This window comes from Vicugna pacos, chromosome 1 (genome assembly GCF_048564905.1).
Source record: "Vicugna pacos chromosome 1, VicPac4, whole genome shotgun sequence".
Classification (NCBI taxonomy): Eukaryota; Metazoa; Chordata; class Mammalia; order Artiodactyla; family Camelidae; genus Vicugna; species Vicugna pacos.
The window spans coordinates 50180926-50207544 of record NC_132987.1 but is presented as its reverse complement, the minus strand read 5'-3'; the positions used below and the strand labels follow the sequence as shown (position 1 = coordinate 50207544).

Here is a 26619-nt window from a genome sequence, read left to right as displayed (position 1 = left end):
CTTCATATTTTAACCTAAACAACCTGATTTGGATGAAATTATCTATTTGGGAATGAGATGTAAAAGAGTAACACCTACCTTATCATTTTGGGATTAAATAGATTATTTCATGGTCAATGACAAGGCTTGTAAATCTATGGGTTTTGTTTTCAAATCTAGATCTGAATGAATACAAATAGAGTTATGATCTGGAAGTTGTAGAATTATAAAAGTGGGAATTGGATGAGATGGAATGCTGTGCTGATGAGGGGGAGAAGCAGGGATATTGTTTAAAGGCAGAAATGTAGAATTTGGAGACTGCATACACATTTTGTCCAAAAGTCAACATTGTGTAATTGTCATCCTGAAATTCAGGAAATAGAAGCCTTGAGATATAGGAAACAAGATTCTTTGCAGGGATTTGGCTGCCAAAGTTCTTATGTCCTTGGGGCCTAGGGGAGTACACAGCAAAGACAGCTGCAGTCATGTATTTGGCAGCTACAGCTGACACTGAGAAGGGTGGATCAACAGATTGGCACAGGCCAAGGCAGCTGCCTCAGTATTCACATTTTTAAATAATTTTTAAAAGGGACATTGCCAGAACAAATTTCAAGTAGAAATAACTATATGTCATCTTAATATATGTTGGATACTAACAAGTCCATTATTCCATATAGGTCAAAATTCCCTCTTCATCTGAGTCTTTCTCGCCCACCAGCTTGGAAATTCAAGAAGTGGGGAATAAAATGCCTTGTTAACCCTAGTCTTTGAAGACACTATTTCTAAGTCCATAAGATTAAATATATGGAAAGTCATGTAAACACAAAGACACAGCTACAAAAGAGGATTTCAAAAGTATAGTGACAAACCAAGGATAAAAAAGACATTTTCAAGACATTTGAGGAAATATGAATATGAAAAGACATTGATAATGAAGAGATAGTTTGATATTAACTTTGTTAGATGTGATAATAACATTGTGTGATTAAACATTAGTGATGCATGTTCAAGTAGTTAGTGGTGAAATGTTATGCTGTTTGTGATTTACTGTAAAGTGCTTCAGCAGAAGATACAGATGAAGCTAACATAAAAAAATGTTAAATCAAGGTGATGAGTATGTGGGGGTACATATACCCCACTCATTATTCTTACATATGTTTAAACTTTTTATAATAAAAAAATTAACAATGAACAGGTAAAATAAAATTCCAAAGGGCAAAAAAATCTAGATAGTTGATTATTGGATAAGCAAAATTAATTGATCCTTATGATGCACTGGTAGAGAGTATTCCAGCCAAGAACACCCCTCATAGCAGAGAGCATAGTTTGGATTAGCAGACCTGTATCCTAGTTTAGGTCCTGCCTAGTTTAATCGCTTCACCCAGGGAGACTCAGGTTATTCATCTAGAAAATGAAAGGATTAAGTTAATTGATTGTTTTGTCCTTTCTAGTTCTGAGAAGCCTTACCACAGAGGCCCTAAACTCGGCCCTAAACTCAAACCCCTACCTGTGCCTAGCAGGTGATTCAAATTAGTAAATTGATGGAATGTTTGCCAGTCTAAAGGGGGCGCCTCTTCAGCCGAATAAAGTCTTCTGATAATGTAGGCACAGGTGTTCCCTACCCTTTTTTCAGATTAGGAAGAAACACAGGTTTTTATGTGAACTGTAAATGTTAACAAGTGAAAAATGTAAAGAGGAGTGGGGAGTCTGCGCTGCAAGTTTGCCTTCTTTGCGCAGTTCACGTCTGCGGTCAGCTTGGACTCTACAGCCGGGCAGCAGAGCACTGTGAGGAAGACCAGAAGTTAAAACAGACGAAGATCAAAACATCCAGTAACGATTCTAGGGAGTGAATTCTGCTTCAAAATACCAGTCTACTTCAGCCTGCGAGATTTCATCTACTTATGGAACTCGGTAAACGCCACTTGATTATTTTCCCTAGCTCTCATCTTCCGCCCGCGATCGCAGCTGCGTAGCGCTAAGCCATTCCCGTGCCCTGTGGTCCCCCGGAGACTGCGGGCGCCACCGGTTTTGCACCCCTCGGGAGCGCCGGGAGGACGGTCGGGGCTGCGCTTTCAAGGACTGTTGTGCTGGCGCCTGGCAACCCAGCGAACCTCTGGAGGAGTAATTTTATTCGCTTCTCTGTGTTCTCCCGAAGAAAAAAACGTTGCCCTGGGTCCAGGGAAGGAGTTCTCAACCGGAAGTCCTGCCCCCGGACTTGAGCGCTTCCTGTTTGGTAACTAAGGGCGCGAAACGGTTGCTTGAGCACCGGTAGCAATCACTCCCGAGCTTCGCGAATGCCTGGGATTATCTCAGGTGCTGCTCACGGGCGATACGAGAAGGTGACTCTTTCCTCCTCCGGACGTTTTCTGGAGTCCCCTCTCCATTTGTCATCATGAGTAGTGAATTTCTGGCGGAGCTGCATTGGGAGGATGGGTTCGCCATCCCGGTGGCGAATGAGGAGAACAAGATACTGGAAGACCAGGTAAGGATCAGGTGAAGAAGGCGGGGGATGGGGGGTTTTGGAGCTACGTTTTCTGGTTTGTAGAAATACAGTCCTTTTATTTCTCTCTGTTCCTTCCCTAATCTTATCTTTTCTGTCTACCTCCTCTCGGCACCATCTCCTTCGTCACCTGCTCGCCCTTTTCGGTACTTGCTAAGCATAAAAACAAACAAACAAAAGAAACGGTAATTGATATTCACGACTATAAAGCCTGAATCTGTATTCTTTCCTCCTCTTCCACTCCATGTACTCATTTCCAGCCTCTTGAGCAGTAAAGACTGTTCCCGCGCCTTCTTTTTCCTTCCTCAGAATTAAGCGCGGTTTGCAAAGGGACTTCTGAGATTTGCGTAGCATCAGCTATTTGCGGATGCTTGTAAACAAAATACGTTATGGTTGACGTTTCTTTTTGAGTTTCGGCGTATGATGTTTAAAGTTAAAGTGACTTGAAGAAATGTTTTCAAGAGGGATGTTCTAGTAAGAACGTAAAATGTGCAGTTTACAGCTTTTCAAAGTGAGGATTAAGTTGTCAGAGAACAATATAAAATATTTTATGTTGTGAGGAATATTTTACAGCAGCTTGCAAACAGAGCATGGTAGTTGTTAAAAATAAACTTGCAGCCAGCTCAGGAAACTTTTAAAAACCTTTAGCAGCCAGTCTAAAGTTCCATCACATGGCAATGTGTTGTATGGAAGAGGGTCGGAGAACAGATGATGTTTACACTACTTTAGAGAATGGAAAAGAAGGTCTTCTCTCCTCTGAGAAATGAAATTGAAAATCCCCCACTCTGTGTTTTGAAAAACTTTTTTCAAAATATTCTGACTTATTTACTTCTGTCTAATTTAGATGGCTTCAGTTTTTGATTTTTGTTTTTTTCAGTGAAGAGCAACATTAGGAAATAAAAGAAATCTATCACTGAGTACTGAGGAATATCAAGAAGTGCTGTTCAGATCCCACTTACTAGTACTTAGTCTATTTCTTCTACTGTAAACTGTAATAAGTAAAATAATTATCTCACAGTTGTGTTATACAGCTCTAAGGACATTAATATAGGTTAAAGTTACATTTAAATGTTAGTTTTTGGTATTGTCATACTATTTGTCTCAGGATTTTATATACATATGACTTAAATTAGCTATTTTGAAAAATATTAAAGAGCAATAAAAAGAATAATGAGGATCATAATCACCTCACCTGAATAAACTCTGATATTAAAAAAAGCAACTCTTGAAAGTTTAAGATATTCAAGCAGAACAGAAGGATATAAAATATAAAAATACATGATATTCCCTCCCCCCAAAACCCACTTTTGACCATAGAAGTGGCTATCATGGCCTTAAACAAATATCCCAGACATCATGGTCTACAGGTATATAGATAGAAAAAACAGGAGTATTATAAATATGGGATCCTATTGTATATTTTACTTGTATTTAAGAGAAGGAATTCATTGAATGTTACTTAATTACAAGAGAGAGTGGTTGCTAAAAAGCTTCTTTAATATTAAGAGAAACTAAGAAAAAAGGAAATGGTTAAATTGTTTTTTAAAAATTATTTGCTTCAATTGTAGACAGTATGGGTTGACTCCCTGCTTTTTCATCTTTTGTCTTCAAAATGAGGAAATTAACTCTCAACACTTTCTGCCACCTTCTTTTCCCCATTAAAAACTGGTGGTTTTATTATGTTTATATTATATTATTTGATTTTCATTCTATTCAATGTTCTTAATTTATTACAAGTGTTTTGTCTTAGTTTTATATTTAAGATGATTTAATGGTCCTTAATGCAGCCACTTTTGCTCAGTTTATCTTTTTTTTGAATTTTTCACTTTGATTCATCTTTTGATTAGTTGGGTACTATCCACAAATCGCTGTTTCAAGAAGGGCCCATACTACTGTGCTTTTAATTTCTCATATCCTTGCTTGCCAGTCTGGTTCCTTGCATTGCCCGCTTTGAGTTTCTGTTCCTTAAATCATAGTATCAAATACTTTCTCTCACCCCTCCTACCCCAACTCCTTTCTTCTGGAGTCTTGTGTTTTCCAGTATGGACTGTTTTTCCACAGGCATACCTCCAACTGTTAACTTAAGAATTCACTTTATTCCTTTACTGGGTTGATGCTCTATTTCCTACATCACATTATCTTCTTTTTAGCTTGGATTAGTCCCTTATTTTGATGAAATACTTTCTTGTGTCTCTTTAAGAAGAGTCTATGGGAAATGAACACTCTGAATCTGAAGATGTTTTTATTTATTCTCATGTTTGATGGTAATTTGGCTGGGTAGAAGATTATGGGTTAAAAATAAATTCTCCACAGAATTTGGAAAATATTGCCCTTTTATTTTCCAGCAGTGTTGTTGGTGAGTAATCTGATATTAAACTGATTTCCATTTTTTGTAGGTTACTTTTTTAATCTCTGTAAGCTTTTAGGGTTTTGTTTCATCTTTATGTAGCAGTTTTTATTTTGGCAACTATATTAATCATATTTTGAATTTTCAAGTTATTTGCTTGTTGCTTTTTTGTAGTACATGGCCTTGTTTTAGGAATACAGTATCATTTATCATTTATCATCTGTGTATGTGTGTCCGTGTCCATATCCGTGTGTGTGTGTGTGTGTGTGTATTTAGTATTTTTCTTTTTTGTCCTGAATTATCTGTTTCCTTTGGGATCTTTTTGTTTGTTTATATTGATATCCCTTACATTATGTAAGTTTTCAATAAATATCTGGTGGTCCTTGCATGTCCTTTTTATTTAAGAAAGAGGCAATAAAATATTGTTTGGAAACTGTGGGAAAAGAATTATCAACTTGTAGAGAGTTAATCATTATACTTTCATTAAAAAGCAGATGCTTTTGCTCTGGGTTTATTATGCAATGATAAAAGTCATAATCGATAAAGAAAATAAAAGTCGTAAAGTACCAAACAACACAACAGCTAAGTATATAAAAGTACAGGCTATTAAAAATGCAAGTAGATCTTGACCTTGATATACTGGGATACTTCAATATTGACTTCCTCAGAATTAGACAGCTCTAATAGACAAAAATAAAGATATGAAGGATATAAATAATACAGTAAAAATAAAAGCATAGAGAGCATATATCCCTTACATAGAATATGTTCATAAAACATTTACAAAGGTAGATCATGTACTAGACCAGAATAAAAACCTTAAAACTTTAGAAGGGAGTAATAAACTTTAAAAACATTATGCTAAGTGAAATAAGCTGGACACAAAAGGACAAATATTGTATGGTTCCAGTTGTATGAGATAACCTAGAAGAGTCAAATTCATAGAGACACAAAGTAGAATGGTGATTTCCCGGGGCTGAGGAGAAGGGAAATGAGGAATTAGTGTTTAATGAGTACAGAGTTTCAGTTTGGGAAGATGAAAAATCTCTGGAAATGGATGGTGCTGATGGTTGCACAACATGTGAATATGTTTAATGACACTGTATTTAATATATGCTGAAAAATGGTTAAAATGGTCAATTTTATGTTATATATATATATATAACCACAATTAAAAAATGAGTGATAGAAATTTTATAGGTTGATTCCCTGATCATAAACCAATAAAATTTATAATAAACCATTTAAAAAATTATCCTCCATTGTTATGGACTGAATGTTTGTGTGTTCCCATCCACTCAGCCCTTTCCCAGCCACCAAATTCATGTTGAAGCCCTAATCCCCAATGTGATGGTATTTAGAGGTGGGGCCTTTGGGAGGTAATTAGGTTTAGATGAGGTCTTGATGGTGGGGCCCCCATAATGGGAATAGTGTCCTTATAAGGAGAGGAAGAGAGACCAGGGCTCTTTCTCTCTGCCATGTGAGGACACAGTGAGAAGGCAGCCATCTGCAAGTCAGGAAGAGAAATTTCTCTGGAATTGAATTTGCTGGCACCTGGATCTTGGCCCTCCCAGCCTCCAGAACTGTGAGAAATAAATTTCTGTTGTTTCAGCCACCCAGTCTATGGTATTTTGTTATGAAAGTTGACCAAGACATCAATCTTAAATTCTTAGGCAAGTTTCTCAGAAATATATTCCTGGATAGCAGAGAGAAATTGAAAGGAAAAGGTCATCTTTTAGAGAACAATTAAAAGAAGACTGCTTCATATCCACTTTCGTGGGTAAGGACGAAAAATCTGTCTTAGATAAAACTTACAGTCTTAAATGCCTTCATTTTAAAATCAGTGTCTTAGTCAGCTTGGATTGCTATATAAGAATAACATAGACTGAGTGACTTCAAAAAAATAAACATTTAGTTCTCACAATTCTGAAGGCCGGAAGTTGAGATCAGGCTGCCACCATGATTGGATAACTGATGAGAGCCCTCTTCCTGGCTTGTAGATGGCTGCCTTCTAGCTGTGTTCTTACGTGGCAGAGAAAGAGTGAGCTCTGGTATCTCTTCCTCTTCTTATAAGGACACTAATCTCATCAAGAAGGTCCTATCTTCATGTCCTAATTTAAATCTATTTACCTCCCAAAGGCCCCACCTCCAGATAACATCACATTGGGAGTTAGGGCTTCAATATATGAGTTTGAGGGTAACATAAACATTCAGTTCATGAAAATCAGTAAGACAAAAAGTAAAGAAACGAAGAACTCCTCTAATAAATTAAAAAAAAAGAGTTAAAATAAAAACTGAAATTAATGAAATAAAAAGCAAAAAATACACATTTATTATTATAGTTGACCTTGAACAGTGTGAATGTTAGGGGAGCTAGTCCCCCCAGATTTGAGTACTGCTATCTCTGCCTCAAAAATCAGGAACTGATAAATGACTCACCCAAGGACAGGAAGCTGTGAAACAGTTTGGATATAATCAGGACTCAAACCCTAGTTCTTTTGATTCCACATATTGTGATCTTTAATTGAACATAGACTTTTCCCCACACTTAGTTAAAGATCTGTAAAATGAAAATATAGGTACTATATTTATTGAAAAAAATCCAGGAATAAGTGGACCCATAGTTCAAACCCGTGTTGTTCAAGGGTCAACTATATTTAGTAAGTTTAATAAAATAAAGGACATAACAAATGAGTAAATTAGTATTTATTTTTTTCTTTAAAATTAAGTATTCAAATATTTCTTCTGCACTTCAGTGGATGGTGTTATGCACCTCCTGAGTTGTAACCCCAATTTTGGGAACCGCAGCTCAAGACTCTAAGGAAGCATATGTTTGTATTGTTGAGCTTTTATATTGCTTTGAGGGATGACATATTCTAATGGTCCTGAGAATTTATGTTGTAATTTACTAAAGTTTGTTTGCTTTGCATTTACAATGTTTTGTTTCTACCCAAGGTTCTAATTCAAAGACACAAAATACAGTAGAAAATAGGTAGTAAGCAAATGGGAGTTACTCTGTTGTGTTAAGGTTAGTCTAAGTCTACTGGTTTTGAATAGGAATTTAGGGAGAAGCTATTATGCCTGGTGTTCAGCTACTTTTCAAGTTTATGATTCATGCTCTGTTTGTATTTCATCTTGTAGCTATGCTTTTGTTTGCTTTAGCTATCTTGTGATATAATTATGGAATAGAATCTCATTTCCTCTGTTTAAGTACTGCTGTATGAAAAACGCATTTTAGCAATGACCCTGCTAAAGCTATAAATTTGAGAGAGATTTCTATTCTCTTTTAATATGGTGCTAATTTTCCCACAGTAATCTCTAAATCACAATACTATTTTATAAGACTTAAAAGATCAGTAGATTTTAGAAGTTCAAATGGCTATTGAAACAAGCAAATAAATGAAGATTTAATTTTCTTTTAATTTTAGATCTTTTAATCTGGTGAAAACTTAGTAGGACTTTGGTTAATCATAGCACTTAATATTTACAGTTGTCAAAGCTGCAGAATGAAAAGTCAAGCTTGCAAGATCAGCAACGTGACTATGAAGATCGAATTAATGCTATGACTTCTCATCTCAAAAATGTCAAGCAAGAGTTCTTATTTACACAGGTATAATAATGTTGAAATCCACATTGATTATATATCATATATAGTCATGGAACATTTCACATTACATTTACATCTATGATTTGGTTTTAGAGATATAAGAGAAAACTTTAGCATAACTAAATGATTATGAACATAGCCTTGAACCTGGAAGTAGGTAGAAAAAAATACTTTTAGGATATCTACTGTCACCAAGTTCATGGAATAATTAATTCATTGAATGAGAAATCATCATTCATATAGTCTGATATAATACTAGGCAGCAGATTAAATGAAAAGGTACAGTGATAGTAGTGAGCAATGATGGCTTTAAGTGGGAAAAGACCTAATATAACACGTAATAGATTTTTTGTCTACATTTAAATTTTTCAGCATAATCCCCTGGGGCCATTTTGTGTGGAGGCAGAGTCCACACACTTGAGTAGCTCTTAGGACACCATGCTATTTTAACATGGTTTAAGAATTGAAATTTATAATGACAATCCTGAGATAACAGAGAAGTTAAATTATATTTAGGAAACTATTTAAGGTAACTGGGGAAAGTATAATGCATTTTAGAAATATTAATACAAATAATATAAATTAAAACTTAGAGTGATTAATTAAGTAAGCATCTGTTTTATGGATAATCTGTTCATGTGTAGAAGCTCTTTCTTTGTTGCTGCCCAGGAAATCAGACAGCTCTGCAAGTAAGCATTGGAGAGTATTCTAACTTCCATCTCAAACTATTTTTTAAAAAATACATCTACTTTTCTTTGAAGAATTGTGTAATTCTTGAAAACAAACAGTTGTGTTTTTAATAATAATTTATAATTAATATAGATAAATAACTTTTATGGTTTTTAAAAGTCTTATTTAAAGTTATAAATTTAATGACCTTTAAAAAAACAATCTCAGGATTTTTTAATCCTGATGTGATTTAGTAATTAAAAATGGCTTGGAATAACATCTTTTCCTCAAGTTATTAAACCACTGAGTTGGGGATTTGATAGACAGAGATTCTCTGTAGGTATATTTCATTATAGTCAAACCTCAATTAAATAGGATTATAGAGACAAAAGATGATAGACTTCCTACAACAGTAACAGCTTTAATAATGTAAAAATAATACTGATGGTGATAACTTTGAAGCCCTACAAGATCAGTAGTCAACAAGTACAATTTTTTTAAGTAAAACTTAACACAAAGGCATTATTGTATATTAATATATTCTAGGAAATATTTACAACCATAAGTGTTTACAAAATTATTTAAAAATTATGTTTTCTAATTAGAATGTGAGATCAATTCATACATTTTATTTCCTAAGTATTTTTTAATCAATTTCGTTTTTATTTTTAGATAAGTGAATTATGTTTTCAGGTCTCATCTTTATAGACTTTGTTTTCCTGCAGTTTCCCTAGACCAACATAATACCTGAAAATTGCTGACATTTTTTTCCCAGCACATTCCACAAACTGACTTTTTTACAACTAGTAAGCAACAATGACCACACTGAATCACAAAGTCTGACGTGGTGTGGGTTTCAGAGAAGAGGAATTAATACTACTTAATCTAACATTTTGTAGGAACTTTATTATCTTTTTGTTTAATGTATTATTATAAATATTTTATAATATTAAAACTTTAAAAGTCTTTCTGTCCTGTATATTATTCTGTAGTCTCTTTGTAAAGCCAGGGAGCATGAGATTGAAAGCGAAGAACATTTTAAAATTATTGCTGAAAGAGAACTGGGGCGAGTGAAGGGTGAAGTTCAGCGACTGGAAAATGAGATGGCTTCAATACGGGAAAAGAAAAGTGATAAGGAAGTATGTTTCAAAATGTTACTTAAATTTTGTGCCATTGTTCCTTCTTCTCTCACCCAATAAACATCGATTTTTTTTTTTTTTTCTGTATGGCAAAGGCATTCATTAGTTTCCCGACATCCACTTAGGTTGTTTTATGGACAGTGGAAGTCACATGGAGCTGTGATTTGAATCAACAATGACAGAATATTACATTTATTTTCACAATTTTCATTTACCAAATACTCATTGAGCCTTATTATGTGCAAAGTACCGTGCTGGCTGCCTGTTATGCCATATTAGGCATAATTTATTTATAAATGCTACATTTTTTAAAGCTACATTAATTGGGAGCTCTTTCCAAATTTGATTTCTTCTCTTTTACATATGCAAATTTGATTTTCTTCTCTTTACAAAATGTATATATATGTATACATACACATAAATATCTTATTATATTAATTTTTGCATATTGACCTATTTTTTTATGAATCTAGATTTGTTAAATGAATACATTAACAGAAATAGTTTATCTCTTTAACTACTACGATTATTTCAATTAGATATTCTTCCAAAATTTCTATTTAAGAGGCCTTTTAGAGGCAACAATCTGGTTGGAAATGGGGCTGAAAGGGGCTTGTCTTGGGTCTGAGTTAGCATATCAAGCACGTTATTTTTACTAAGATTATGTACCTACTTGTCGTGGCTTTGGTGAAGTGACTTATGAGATTGCTCTAGAGGAGCTACCCGAAAGCCTTTCTAAGCAAACTTTGGTTCAACTACTGTTCTCAACTTTGTGTAATCATCTCCCCTCTATTTCACAACTAAACAACTAAAATATAAGTATGATAGTTACACAATTAAATATGGTATGTTATATACATCTGGAGATCAGGGACAGGGACGGGGTTTCTTTCTTCCTTTTAAATATGTTCTGTAATATGTAATCTTATGTTTAATTTTAGTTTGTATAGTAAGTAATGTTTTGTAATCTTCCCTGCCCCCTCTCTTTGGAAATTAGAATTATATCTTTAAAACTACTCAAAAATTGGATGGTTTGAAATGTCAAATGAACTGGGACCAGCAAGCATTGGAGGCCTGGCTGGAAGAATCAGCTCGTAAAGACAGTGATGCCCTTACTCTTCAGAAGTATGCAAAACAAGATGATAATAAAATTAGGGTGAGATATTGTAAATTAAAAAATACTAGATTTTCTCTGAATCTGTAATAATATCAACCATTTTTAAAATCTGAGTTGGACTTATAATTCTAAAGTAGTTCTCAAAATTTTGGGGGTCTATTAAAGTCAGGTATCCTCTCTCTAGAAAAATGAATATGCTCAAATACAAAATTTTGCAAGTTTTACTTATCCTTTGAAGCTCTTTGACCATTTAGGGATCTAGGGACTTCAGGTTAAGAATCCTGATTGAGAAGTTTATTCAAAAGCATTTCATAAAAGAAAGTTTTGTGCTAAGACTATGGATAAGTATTTTAACTTCTCTTGTGTAATAGTTTGAATGTTACAGATAGTTTTTGCTGATTTGAGACCATAGTGCTATTGATTACTTAATATATTATTATGACCATTACTTAAATATCTACTTATAATTAAATCTGGTAGTACTTTAGTTATCATGAAACATACTATTTTATAATAGATTTAATACCACAGGCATTATTTAAAATAATTTTAAATGGCAAATGATTGTTTAATCCCTTTTCTAACTTTAAAAAGCACTAAAGGTCTTTTTAGAAACAATTGAGTTTTCATTGCAACACTTTGCAGTTAAAAGATGAATATATATATATATATGTTATTTTGTAGTTGTTTTAGATATCAAATAAATGAATATATATACTATAATATGACTTATAATATCACTTAATGTGAGATATACTAATATCTTTTATGTTAATGAAATGATAATTATGAATATTTTTGTGTGTAACTACATCATAGGCACTGACCCTGCAGTTAGAAAGACTGACTGTGGAATGTAATCAGAGAAGAAAGGTACTTGACAACGAACTTGCAGAGACTCTCAGTGTGCAGGTTGGTTTAGTAAAGATTTTTATTTCTTAGTTGTCAAGGTGATGTTTGCAAAAGCACTTAAATTCACAGAAATGTTATTTGCTCTTATTTGACAGTTAGAATTGGATAAAGCAGCACAAGATTTTCGTAAGATTCATAATGAAAGGCAAGAACTCATTAAACAGTGGGAGAATACAATAGAACAGATGCAGAAGAGAGATCGAGACATCGATAACTGTGCCTTGGTAAAGTAATTGGTCGTTGCAGTGTTCAGCTGTATTTATCTCTTTTGTATTTAACTCATTCATTTCAAATGTAAATCACCCTATTTGAAAGTCGCTTTTGTAGCATGATTCAATGGTTTTGGTAAATGTTTTTTTAAAGTTGACTTTGTATCCATTTAGAAATGTGATTTTTATGAAGATTATTTACTTAATATATATTATGCTGAAGACTCTGAAATGTGGGACAAGAGAAAATCAACAGATAGTGTTACTGCAGTAAAACCAATGCCCTGACTTATACACTGTTGTCCAGGGTGCCTTGGATTTAACATGTGTGCTATTTGTGTGCTAATTACAGGTATAGGGAAATGAGCCTTATGGATAGCCAATAAAGAAGGAAGGAGAGTAGGAAAGAAACCTAGACTGCAGCTTCCCCTTCTGAACCTGAGGCACCCATCATGGGCTAGAAGCTCTGAAGGGGAAGAACACCACTCTGATTAAACACGTGTTATTTTTTGCTACTTCCAGAGATAATTTAGGAGAACTTTTGGGGGAATCATTAAAGAATAAAATAGTGGTGAGTGAAAATTAGAGAAGATTGGAGAAAGTTGGGAAGGAGAAGGAGTTGAGGAGGAAAGAAGGCAGGTGAGAAAATGTGCTGACTTTCATTCTGAATATACTCCATGGAAAGGCCTTCAGCAAGCAGTTCAGGCACTAGGAGTTTGGAATTCTGATTCCTTGATGTGGTTTACTTGTTATATGTAACTTATATGTAAAATGTTATTCTTTTAATATAAATTTCTGCAAGTAATCAGTATTTTAGCAACAAGATGGCCTGTGCCTCCCTAGGAGGGACATGGAAGAACCAATCTTAACTATGAGTTCCTTTAAATTCTTAATGCTGATGTTAGTTTCTTTTTCTTGACTTTCTATTGCTTTCAAACACCAAGTCCTGATTGCTTCCTTTATGTAAATCAGATGTGTCGGATCCAAGATCGCAGATCCATAATTGAATTCTCATACAACCATACAGCTAAACTGACTCAGCCTGCTGATTTGGTGGAATCCACAGCTTATAGCTCCCTGGTCATGTTCATAGTGGTTCCTTATTTATGAAGTGACATCTGGCAGTGTGTATTGATGGAGACTAGAGAGAGTGCTAAGAAGAGGCTCCATAGGTAGGGGGATGTATTTAAGGCCTGGCTCCTGATATGTAGCATTTCTGATGTCTGGTGAAACTACTTCTATACCAACTTGATTCCACTGATCACAGAGTTGAGAAGAGGTGTGTAAGTCAGTTCTGGTGAGCCAGTGAGAGCCGTTTCACACCACTAGAGGATTTAATCTGAGACTGGACCCTTTTATTCTTCGTCCTCCAAAATAGTTCCTGCCTTCTCAGTGCCTTCTTGGCAGGAATCTGACCATATGATCCTGAAATTGGCTTCTTAGAATAAACTTCTACATTATTTAGGAAAGGAAAAAATATTTGTCTATTATAGTTCTATTCTAGTGTAGACATTTTGGGATGCTACTTACAAGCATCACCTATACGAAAACAATTGTAAATACATTACACTGGTAAGAAACGTGAACCTTGAAGTAGATATTAAAGCATGTGATTAAGTGATAGAAAAGTTAATTATAAGTCAGGAAATTCTAGAATAATCGTTTGACATATATAAACTTGGGAAGTTTTGACCTCTCCTTTGGTTGAATGAACACAGTAGATATATGTAGAATGCTGCAATTATAGAATGTTAATTGTTATGGAGATGGGAATACTAGATTAAACAAATTTAAAATGTGTCTAAAAATGCAGTGCATCTCAGATATATTTTGGCTTAATATGCCAATATGTACAATACTACATGCAGCATTTCTAAAACTTACTGATTTCAGAACATATACCCTCCCCTGAACCAGTCTCCTGGGGTTAGTTGTTTGGTGGGACCCCATTTCAGAAAACTTGAAAGAAATATATTTTAGGGTCAATTTTCCTTCTCCATCTAGTTCATCTAACATATTGCCATCAGAATCACCTGTAAAAACCATATATGGCCTTTTAATTCCACAGCTCTAAAATCTTCTTTGTTCCACATTGCTTAAAAGTTGACCCTCTTTAACATGGTAATTGAAAAATTGAATTTCTTGATAGTTTGGCCCTAACTTCTACCTTTCCAGCCCCAACCCTTTCATCTGTACCCACCCCTTCTTAATGTATCCCTGTTCCATCCCTGCCCTCCCCTGCTACACTTTAACCACACTAGAGGATTTATGCAGCCCTGTTTATCTTTTTAGGCCTGACTCAAGCAAAGCCTTTTAGGTAATGCCTTTTAATGATTTCTCTTGTGTAGACTTCATCACCTCTTTGATCCCATAGTGCTTTGTCCACACCTCAGTTACTACTTTGTATATTCTAGTTATTTTGTATTCCCGAGACCAGCAAAAAGCCTGAGTGAAGGCATTCCTATTGAAACTAGTAGCAAAAATATTATTCTCAAAAAATGAAAAAAGCTAGTCTTGTGAAATATTTGGAAAATGTCATTGAAATCCAGCTTTCTATGTGAAAACTATTCAATACTTTTATATTTTTAGATGTCATCTTCCATTGATAAAAGGTTGATATTTTTCTCATTCTTTAGCAAAGTACCAGATGGATGAAAGAAAATAGAGAGGCCTTTAAAAATAAGAACTTATAGGTATTATTGTCTAGTATATTAATATTGTGCTTTATTAATATAAAATAGTCTCCCTGTAAAAAAATTTTCTGAGAAGTTTTGGTAAAATAAATTTTGACTATTAAAAAAACTAAATTCTTCTTAGTTTTAGTTTTGTTCATCATATTAAGTATATATTTAACGCATTTTTTAAATCCTAGGCATTAGCAAGGATAAAGCAGGAAATAAGAGAAAAAGAAAATTTGGTTAAGGAAAAGATCAAATTTTTGGAAAGTGAGATTGGGAATAATGCAGAGTACGAGAAAAAAATTTCTGTTGCTGATCGTAAAGTTTTAAAATGTAGAATGGAATATCAGCGTCATGAAGCTAACAGAATTCAGCTGAAAGATGAGGTATGCCAACAAAAAAGACTAATTTGTGTGTTTATGACAAATTACTATACAAATAACCATAAAGACTTTCCTTTGATTAAGGAACTGCCTTCTAGTTCTTTTTGTGGAACTTCCTTGGGATACTCTAATGAGACCTTGGTTGGTGAAGGCAACAGGTGGGTGTCATTCACATTACAGGTGGCGTGACGGGCTCCCCCTGGAGATGTGCAATGCCCAACTTGCCTGTCACGCTTATAAGAGACCTGAGGCTGAAGGCTCCTGAAGAGTCTTGACTGCGAATCGTAATTATCAGATAGTTGGCAAATGCGCAAATGTGAAGGTGAATTATTGACATTGGTGATAACTAGCAATGTCCTTCCAGTGCTACATATGTATGGTGGTTTTAATTCTCAGATTCTAGGTGGAGCTACCTGCTTAAGTTCAGTTTCTCATCTTGGTAAGGGAAAATATTCTAGTGTGATAGTGGGACAATATAGTGGTAAAATACCTTGAAACAGACTAAGAGAGAATGAAACTTCTCCTGCTTTGTTCTTTTTTTTTGAGCATACATGCCAACTAGATTCCATAGGGAGAGTTAGCAGTCCCTTAGTTAGCAATAAAGGGATCTTTATGAAATTTGTGCCTTGAGGCCATGTTATCTGAAGTTATTGCTATTAGGTGGGAAATTGGAATATTGCAGAGCATTCTATTCTATAAGTTGTTATACTTTTTATTTCTGATAAAGAAGGAAAGATTTTTTTTCTGTCCAAAGAGAAATTATTACGATCCTAAAAAGTAAAATAAGTGAATTTCTTGCATAAATTCAATGTCACTCCTAATAGCTCATTCTTAAAAATTTTGAAGTTTAAACCAATTGCCAAAAAGAATTCCTTCATTTGTAATTTTTTTATTGAGATCGAATTCACATATCATAATACACTCTTTTAAAGTGTACAATTCAATGGTTTTTAGTACTTCACAGAATTGTGAAACCATCACCATCTAATTTTAGAATATTTTTGTCTTTCACAAAGAAGACCCATTAGCAATCACTTTCCTTTCCCTCCTCCAACCAGGCCCTGGCAACTACTGATCTACTTTCTGTTGCTATGGATTTGCCTATTTTGGACATTTTATATAAGTGACATCATATAATATGGTGCCTTTTTTGTCAGGTTACTTACATAATGTTTTCAAGGTTCATCTGTGTTACAGCATGTATCAGTACTTCATTTCTTTTTCTCAAAATTTTTTTTTATTGTGAATACATATAGCATACGATTACCATCTTAACTGTTTTTAAGTGTACAGTTCAGTGGTATTAAATACACTCCTAATATTGCACAGCTATCACCATCACCCATCCCCATAGCTCTTTTCTTGTAAAGCTGAAACTCTGTACCATTTAACAATGACTTCCCATCGTTTCCTCCCTGCAGCCCCTGGAAACCACCATTCTACTTTCTGTCTTGATGATTTAGACTACTCTAAGTACCTCATATAAATGGAATCATTAAATATTGGTTTTTTTGTGACTGGCCTATTTCACTTATTTTGCTTAGTAGAATGTCCTTAGGGGTCATCCATGGTATAGCATATGTCAAAATTCTGTTCCTTTATAAGGATAAATTCTATTCTATTGTATGTACATGCCACATTTTGCTTTTCCATTCATCTGTTGAGACCTTGGGTTGCTTCCATGTTTTAGCTATTGTGAATAATGCTGCTATGAACATGGGTGTATAGTTGTCTCAGAATTGTTGGATCGTATGGTAATCATATTTTTAAGACTTTGAGGAACTGTCATATTGTTTTCCACAGTGGCTATACCATTTTACATCCCCACTAACAGTGCACAAAGGTTCCAGTTTCACCACATCATCATCAACACTCGTTATTTTGGGGTTTTTTTGATTGTAGCTATCCTAATGGGTGTGAGGTACTACTTCATTGTAGTTTTGAGTTGCATTTCCCTAATGGTTACTGATGAGCATCTTTTCATGTGCTTATTTGCCTTTTGTATCCCTTCTCTAGAGAAGTATCTCTTCAAGTCCTTTGTCCATTTTTTAATTAGGCTGCTTTTTTTTGTTGTTGTTGTTGAGTTTAATTAGTTTTGTATATATTCTGGATATTAGTCCTTTATCAGATATATAATTTGCAAATATTTTTCCCCATACTACGCGTTGCCTTTTTGCATTGTTGTTGTTGTCTTTGAGGCACAGAAGTTTTTAATTTTGATGAAGTCTGATTTGTCTGTTTTTTCTTTTGTTGCCTGTGCCTTTGGTATCATATCCAAGAAATCATTACCAAATATAGTGTTGTGAAGCTTTTGCTGTATGTACCTTTAACTTATATGTGTAGATTTCTATAGTATCATACAAGTCATTTAAAATTTAGTATCAGATCAAAAAAAAATTGTTAAATATGTATTGCAGCAACATGATTACTTTATTTGTGGGTGTGATGTAGCCTAGAAATCAAGGTGTTCAGAACAGAACTTCTCAGAAATGAAATTAATTTATAAGATACAAAGTAAATATGTAATTTCTGTCTATTAACTAATAAATAGCTGGATTCTTTAAAAGCCACTGTGAAAAGAAGTTCCAGTGATTTAGAAGCTCTGAGGAAAAATATTTCCAAAATAAAAAAGGACATTAGTGAAGAAACAACAAGGTAAGAAAAAAGATATTTAAATATGTTTATGGTTTTTGACTAACCCTAGAAAAATTATTGAATATTTGACTTTTTGGTTAAATAACTGTAAAATTATAGCTACTAAATCATTAAACTTAAGAAACTTTTCCTGGGTTTTTCAATACAAAGGCTTAGGAGAAAATTTTTTTTAATTGTTATTTTAAAATTTTATTTCTTTTTAGGGGGGAGTTTATTAGGTTTGCTTATTTATTTATTTGTTTGTTTGTTTGTTTCTTTCTTTCTTTCTTTATTTTTAGAGGAGGTACTGGGGATTGAACCCAGGACCTTGTGTATGCTAAGCATGTGCTTTACCACTTAAGCTATACCCTCTCCACCTTAGGAGAAATATTTTTTATGGCTTATTAAGTATATATTGGTAATAAAAACGTTTATGGCAAAAGAAAACTTTAAGTTATATGAAGAAATCTTAGGTTAAACTATTACTTGTTTGTTTGCATTAAATATATTTTAGACATGTTTTCCTCATAAATTTATTTTTTCCTCATAAATTCTCTATAGGTTATACAAAATTAAAAATCATAATCAGATTGTAAGAAAAAAATTAAAGCATATAACTGAGAAAACTATGTCTGTGGAGGAGAAAGCTACTAACTTGGAAGACATGCTAAGGGAGGAGGAAAGAGGTGTAAAGGTAAGGTTTTTAAAAAATTACAGCAAATTTAGCAACAGTGACTTAACTAGACTCTTGATCAGAGGAGTAGGAGGTCTTTTAAGAGGCTCCTAAATTTCTGGTGTGATCACATTTGTAATCAGATTGTTGAGTTGTTAGACCCCTTTTTTAATCTTAAGCTCCTAATTCTCTGTTCTCTTCACTTTCAGCCTTTAACTTTGATGTCTTCTTTTAAAGGTAGCCCCTCTATCTTAGATTCTCTGCCTTCTCAATTCTTACTGTGTCCCTATTCCTGTTTGCCATTCATACAGATAGTCTTATATTGCAAATATACCTTGAAAAGTGCCTTTGTTTTACAACTGATTATCTTCATTTTTGTTTGTGATCAGATTCCCAGCAATGGTCTACATTCATTACTTCTTCATCATCTATCTCTTGAACCTCTTACATTCTTCTACCATTTATTGGTAAATGGGCTTTTAAGTGCTAACGTTTCACTCACTTCACTGGCATCCCCCTTCTACCTTCATCTCTGTCATTCTGGTGGCATTAAAGCCAACTTTTGAGGAACTGGAAAAGGCTGGTTCACCATTTCCTCTTTGAAAACTTCAGATTGACTTGTGTGACCTATCACTGTAGGTACTACTTCTTGCTTTTACTCTTTTTTGAAAGGGGGAAGAGGAGGGGCAGCTGAAGGTGGTGGCAAAATCCTCCATTTGTTGAGGCTTATGTCAAGTATGGTTTCACTTATATTTGGATAGAATCCAGCTTCCTCAGTGTGCTGTTGTGTATGTATAAAATTCCTGAGTAATGAAGCCATGCAACAATCTTTTTTTTCCCCTTTTCAGTTTTATTAGGTAGAATTATTACAGTTTGACTGCACATATACATTATATTACATTTAAATACATATGTACAGTATACTGCACATCCATGCAATAATCTTGACTTGAGTGGTATTTGAGTTCAAATCATACAACATTATTTTTTAAAAATTATGGCTTTTTCTCCCCTTAAGACCATGATTTTCCGTAGCACATGAAATGGGAGGGTGTTAGGACTTATTAGAAATATGTAAAGACCATGAAATTTATATGAAATAGACCTTCTGATGACAGAATTAAAAACTAGTGACTTTTTACAGAAATTAACTGAATTAGAAAAATATTAGATTGGTAGCATGTGAACTGATTGTGCCCTAATAGGGTTGTACTCATAATCTTGTAGCTGTTGATTTTGATTGCAAAAATCCCAAGCTTGTTTTGGAGATGTGCTATGTTATTCACCATCAATCACCAACTGTAAAACTGCCAGGCAATCTTTCAGAAGGTCTTAAACTCAATGAAAATTGTCTATTATATGACAAGTAATGTATTTCACAAGATTAGATCAGATTATATTTCTTGATTGGTGAAAACCTAAATGTGCCAGTCACAGACTTCTTTTGTTTCATGTTGAAGTTCATTGGTTGGCAAAGGGAATTATTCTTATCTGGGTATAGGTGCACAGAGGAAACTTACTCCAACATTTTAGAATGATAGCTTTCAATAGATCTTGGCATGGGAGGTCTACCTGAAGCCTGGAATACACTGATGTGATGTCTTGAGGTCAAAATAGGCTTGCCTCCTGAGAAAGGAGCAATGGGAATGGGGGACTGGTTTTTATCTCCTAGAGAGCTGCACATGTAGGGAGGGCAGCTACAGGCAAGGTGTGAGGAAGAGGTAGTGCCAGTAGTGTGTTAGGGCCAGCTCACACTAGCTCACAAGAGCTGATAGTTAAATTTTCTGAAATTTTATAAGTCAGCTGTTAACCATAACTACTATTAAAAATTAAATTATATAGACTTACAATTAAATTACATTATAAACAAAAGTAATAAGTACTCAGCACATATCATTTTCAAATTATTTTACAACATTTTACAGTTACCTATTCTCTTAAGACTACTTAAGATTACTAACATCTATTATATCTGTATAGTAGAAACACTGCATAATGGTCTGCTAATGCATATCTCTTCCAAGTGCTGCATTTAGTGGAATAACGTTAATAATGTACTTAAAATTGGCCATAGTGGGATTATAAATAATCGTGGTAATCAGCCTCTTCCCCCAGCTTCCCACCAGAAGGCTGGTGGTTAAACATTTGTCTGCCCACTGGGTAGTGCCCAAAAGAAGGTGGGAAACTGGGTGATGTGATTTCTTCCCTTGACACTCTAAAGACTTTGTTAAACTTTGTGAACTTATAAGCTGTGTGTCTCTAGTGTATTTATTTATCTAGCACTCTTTTTTACTGAAATATAGTCAATTTACAATGTGTCAGTTTCTGGGGTACAACATAATGTTTCAGTCATGCGTATATATACATACATTCGTTTTAATACTCTTTTTCATTATTTTTAATTATAGGTTCATGTATTCATATATTTTTTATTTTAGGTTACTATTAGATATTGAATATAGTTCCCTGTGCTGTACAGTAAAAACTTGTTGTTTATCTATTTTATATATAGTAGTTAGTATCTGCCAAGTCTGGAACTCCTGATTTATCTCTTCTCCACCCCCTTTACTCCCTGGTAATCATAAGTTCTCTATGTCTGTGAGTTTGTTTCTGTTTTGTAAATAAGTTCAGTTGTGTCTTTTTTTTTTTTTAAGATTCCTCCTATAAGTGATACATTTTGTATTTTTCTTTTTCTTTCTGGCTTACTTCACTTAGAATGATGATCTCTAGGTCTATCCCTGTAGCTGCAAATGGCATTATTTTATTCTTTTTTATGGCTAAATAGTATTATATTGTATATATGTACCACATCTTTTTTATCCATTTATGTATCAGTGGACATTTAGGTTGTTTCCATTTCTTGGCTGTTGCAAATAATGCTGCTGTGAACACTGGGGTACATGTGTCTTTTCGAATTATAGTTTTCTTTTGATATATGCCCAGGAGTGGGATTGCTGGATCATATGGTAAGTCTATTTTCAGTTTTTTAAGGAACCTCCATATTGTCCTCCATAGTGGCTGCACCAATTTACATTCCCACCAACATTATAGGAGGATTCCTTTTTCTCCACACCTCTCCAGCATTTATTATTTGTAGACTTTTTCATCATGACCATTCTGACTGGTGTGAGGTGATACCTCATTGTGGTTTTGATTTGCATTTCTCTAATAATTAGCATTGTTGAGCATCTTTTCATGTGCCTGTTTGCCGTCTGTATGTCTTCTTTGGGAAAATGTCTATATAGGTGTTCTGCCCATTTTTTTTGATTGGGTTGCTTGGTTTTATATTCTATATTAAGCTGTATGAGCTGTTTATATATTTTGGAAATTAGTCCCTTGTTGGTCACATCATTTGCAAATATTTTCTCCTATTCTGTAGGTTGTCTTTTCATTTTGATGATGGTATCATATCCTTAGCTGTGCAAAAGCTTGTAAGTTTGATTATGTCCCATTTGTTTATTTTTGCTTATATTTCCATTACTCTAGGAACTGGTTCAAAAAAAACATTGCTGTGATTTATGTCAAAGAGTGTTCTGCCTATGTTTTCCTCTAGGAGTTTTATAGTATTTGGTATTACATTTAGGTCTTTAATCCATTTTGAGTTTATTTTTGTATATGGTGTTAGAGAATGCTCTAATTTCATTCTTTTACATGTAGCTGTCCAGTTTTCCCAGCACCACTTGTTGAAGAGACTGTCTTTTCTCCACTGTATAGTCTCGTCTCCTTTGTTGTAGATTAATTGACTAAATGTGTGTTTATTCTGGGCTTTCTATCCTGTTCCATTGATTTATGTGTCTGTTTTTGTGCCAGTACCATGCTCTTTTGATTACTGTAGCTTTATAGTATAGTCTGAAGTCAGGGAGCATGACTCCTCCAGCTCTCTTCTTTCTCAAGATTGTTTTGGCTATTCAGGGTCTTTTGTGTTTTCACACAAATTTTAACAATTTTTGTTCCAGTTTTGTGAAAAATATCATTGGTAATTTGATAGGGATTGTATATTGCCTTGGATAGTATGGCCATTTTAACAATATAGTTTTTGAAGTACAGATTCTTTGTCTCCTTACATAGATTTATTCCTAGGTATTATATTCTTTTTGATATGATAGTAAATGGGATTGTTTTCTTAATTTCTTTATCTGATGTTTTATTGTTAGTGTATAGAAATGCAACTGATTTCTATATATTAATTTTTTATACTACAACTTTACCAGATTCATTGATGAACTCTAGTAGTTTTCTGGTTGCATCTTTAAGATTTCCTATGTATAGTATCATGTCATTGGCAAACAGTGACAGTTTTACTTCTTCTTTTCCAATTTGGATTCCTTTCATTTCTTTTTCTTCTCAGATTGTTGTGGCTAGAACTTCCAAAACTATGTTGAATAGAATAAAAGTGGTGAGAGTAGGCATCCTTGTCTTGTTCCTGATCTCAGAGAAAATGCTTTCCACTTTTTACCATTGAGTATGATGTTAGCTTTGGGTTTGTCATATATGGCCTTTATTGTGTTGAGGTATGTTCTATCTGTGCCCACTTTCTGGAGAGTTTTTATCATAAATAGATGTTGAATTTTATCAAAAGCTTTTTCTTCATCTATTGAGATGATCATATGGTTTTATTCATAAGGTTATGTTTCTCGACCTTGGAGAGGTGGCCTTCTGTGGGAGAAGTCCTGTGCAATCCAGCAGTGCACTCCCCTGTCACCCAAGGGCCAGGGCCCAGTTTGTCCCAGCGTAGAATCTGGCCTGCTATTACGGACTCCTTCCACAGGCTGTGGGACTGTTGTTTTCTTACTTATGGTATTGGCCTCCTGGTGAGTAAGGCTGGGCTAGAGGCTTGGACAGGTTTCCTGGCAGGAGGGGTTGGTGCCTGCCCCCTGCTGGGTGGAGCTGGATCCTTGTCCTCTGGTGGGCAGGGTTGTGTCTAGGGGAGTGTCTAGAGGTGGCTGGGGCTCAGGAAGTTGGCTGATGGGTGGGGCTGCATTCCTACTGAGTATGCTGTTTGGCCTGAGGTTTCCCAGTACTTAAGCCTACAGGTTGTTGGGTGGGGCTAAGTCTTGGCACCAATGACCTAAACAAAAATGTCAGCCTCCAGGAAAGCTTGTGTAGATGAACACTATCTGAATGTCCGCCACCAGCATTTATGTCCCCAGGGTGAGCCACAGCCACCCTCTACCTCCCCAAGAGAACTTCCAAAACTAGCAGGCAGGTCTGGCCCAGGTTCCTATAGAATCACTGCTTTTGCCCTTGGCCCGGTGCATGCAAAATTCTGTATGCAGTTGCAAAGAGGGTGAAGTCTCTTTATCCTCCATTGCCATGGGGCTCCTGCAATTAAGCCCCATTGACCTTCACAACTGGATGTTCTGAGGACTCCTCCTCACAATGCCAGAACCCTGGGCTGGAGAGCCTGATATGAGGTTCAGAACTCTCACTCTTCTGGAAGGGGCTCTGCAATATGATTTTCTCCAGCTTGTTGGTCGCCCACCCAAGGATAGGGAACCCAGTTATATCATGAATGCACCCCCTACTGCCATCCCCTTGTGGTTCCCTCTTTACATTTCCAGTTGAAGGAGATCTTTTTTGCTAGGTTCCAGTCTTTTTAATCAATGATTATTTAGCAGTCAGCTGTGGTTTTGTTGTGATCATGAGAGTAGGTGAGCTTGTGGTCCTAATACTTCTCCATCTTGACCAGAAAAATCCTCCAGTATATTCTATGTTCTAAGGAAACCACTGGAATAGCCAGGTTCTAAGGCTAAGGTGACATAGAACAGAGTTAAGATGACAGATCAAGGTGCATGCTACAGGAACAGAAAACTGCTCTTCTAGTTTACTAGATTTAGAGTATCCTACAAGCAATGTTGGGAATTTGTTGAAGTTGTGGGAAGGGCTACAATGGGGGCCTTTGAGCCCCCCATTTTAAGAGCCCACAAATTATAATATTCAGGCAATAAAACATTTCAAGGTATTATAATTTCATTAATCACTTTTATTCTTATCATCAGGAAGTAGAAGTTCAATTGAACATAGTGAAAGATGTGCTATTTAAGAAAGTCCAGGAACTACAGGCGGAGACAATGAAAGAAAAAGCTGTTGTATCTGAAATTGAAGGAACCCGTTCCTCTCTAAAGCACCTCAACCATCAGTTACATAAACTGGACTTTGAAACCTTGAAGCAGCAAGAAATTATGTACAATCAGGTAGATGTTACACTTATGAATATTTTCCAGATTAATTTGTTATCATTGTAACAGTCAAGATACTGCAGTATCCTAAGGAAACAAAAATTTCTAAGAACTCTTGAGGGGATAGATGGATGCCGAAGATGGGCTATCATGTTAGGTCAGTAGCTGGATGAGGGAGCCTTAGAAACTATTTTTCTCTCAATCTGAAATGAACAAGTAAGAGGATAGACAACTCTACTGGGGGAGAGCCATGCTTTAAAGGAATCTTGGAGCAATTGGATCTCTAGCAAAACAAAACAAGGAGTGGAATATCTGAAACCTAGAAAAACTGTGATTCTTAGTTATGCAGACATCGGCTTCCCCACCCCAACCCGTGGACCAATAGGTTAAAAATATTTTTTTAAGTTTTTCCTTATTTGTTCTGTTTATATATTCTGTCTTACGTTACTTTCTTAATGTCTTCCTTCTCTACATCTTAATTTCCCTGTCTGATATATTCTTAGTTTCTCAAAATTACAGATGCTAATATGTAATTTTAAAAATAACTCATTAGAAGTTCATCAGATTTATTAGGCCTTTCATGCCTAACAGTCTGTGACTTTATCTTTTTTACACCCCTTACAAAATGTCCCATCAAAAATTGATGTCTGTGTAAATTCAGTGGATTCACTGAGGTTCCATCATGGTAGGATGATAAATACCTACTTAGCTGCTTTGTTATATTTTCAGAAGATTATTTCTGTGTCATTGTCATGTACCCTGGCTCTTGAAGAATAGTTTGCTGTGTTACCCTTTAGACTAAGAAGGATTTCATCCTATAAATTACTGAAGGTTTAAAGTGACTTTAGTAAATGATGACATCAGGCCAAACTCATATAAGAAAGTATTTTTACAGTGTTTTTGCATTTGTAGAAATGATTTTAACTGTTTTTCCTTACTAACTTATTTTTTAAAACTGTAACAGGATTTTTACATTCAACAAGTGGAACGCCGAATGTCACGGTTAAAGGGAGAAATTAATTCAGAAGAAAAACAAGCACTTGAAACAAAAATTGTTGAACTTAAAAAGACATTGGAAGAGAAAAAATCTACAGTTAGCCTTTTGGAAACAGAGATCAAGAAGCTTCATGTAACTTACTTTTTATGCTTCATATATTCTATCATTAGTCATTCTGTTTTAAAGTTGACATGTTCATAGGACTTTACTTTGGATAGGATGACTGCCAAGCTACCCACATATATAAAAAAATGTATGAACTAATGTTCATATTTCTATACTGACTAAGAGAATGAAACATTACCATTCATTACGTATTTACTATATGCTAAATATATGTCTTTAGCATTTTATTTCATTTAATCCTTATAGATGTCTTGTGAGAAAGAAGTTATTACTTGTTTTACAGATTAGGTAACTTGTACATGATTACACAGCTACCTCATGGAGAGCTAGGATTTGATCCCTAATTCATGTGACTTAAAAATACTCTTAAATAGTATGATTTTAAAAATTGATAAATTCTAGTTTTATATTATGTATCTACTATAATAACTTGATTTCCCTTTATCTTTGAAATGACACCTAAAAGAAGC

The 26619-nt window shown here is 34.7% G+C and overlaps 1 protein-coding gene across 4 annotated transcripts in view; it reads left to right on the top strand.

Moving 5' to 3' along the window:
- CCDC39 (coiled-coil domain 39 molecular ruler complex subunit) overlaps positions 1 to 26619 on the top strand; it is a 61304-nt gene that overhangs the window by 10802 nt on the left and 23883 nt on the right. For 3 of the 4 annotated variants that reach the window (XR_012072830.1, XM_006210639.4, XM_072961529.1), the window contains 11 exons: positions 1717 to 2461; positions 8317 to 8436; positions 10095 to 10241; positions 11239 to 11397; positions 12178 to 12270; positions 12366 to 12494; positions 15352 to 15543; positions 18092 to 18195; positions 18736 to 18868; positions 24847 to 25041; positions 25991 to 26155. Coding sequence is in view for 3 of the 4 variants with exons in the window: in XM_006210639.4 (XP_006210701.1) it covers positions 2372 to 2461; positions 8317 to 8436; positions 10095 to 10241; positions 11239 to 11397; positions 12178 to 12270; positions 12366 to 12494; positions 15352 to 15543; positions 18092 to 18195; positions 18736 to 18868; positions 24847 to 25041; positions 25991 to 26155 (1527 nt within the window). In the remaining variant the exon portion in view is untranslated. Of the gene's footprint in view, positions 1 to 1716; positions 2462 to 8316; positions 8437 to 10066; positions 10242 to 11238; positions 11398 to 12177; positions 12271 to 12365; positions 12495 to 15351; positions 15544 to 18091; positions 18196 to 18735; positions 18869 to 24846; positions 25042 to 25990; positions 26156 to 26619 lie in introns of those variants that run through there. The other variant, XM_072961531.1, reaches the window with a different exon arrangement.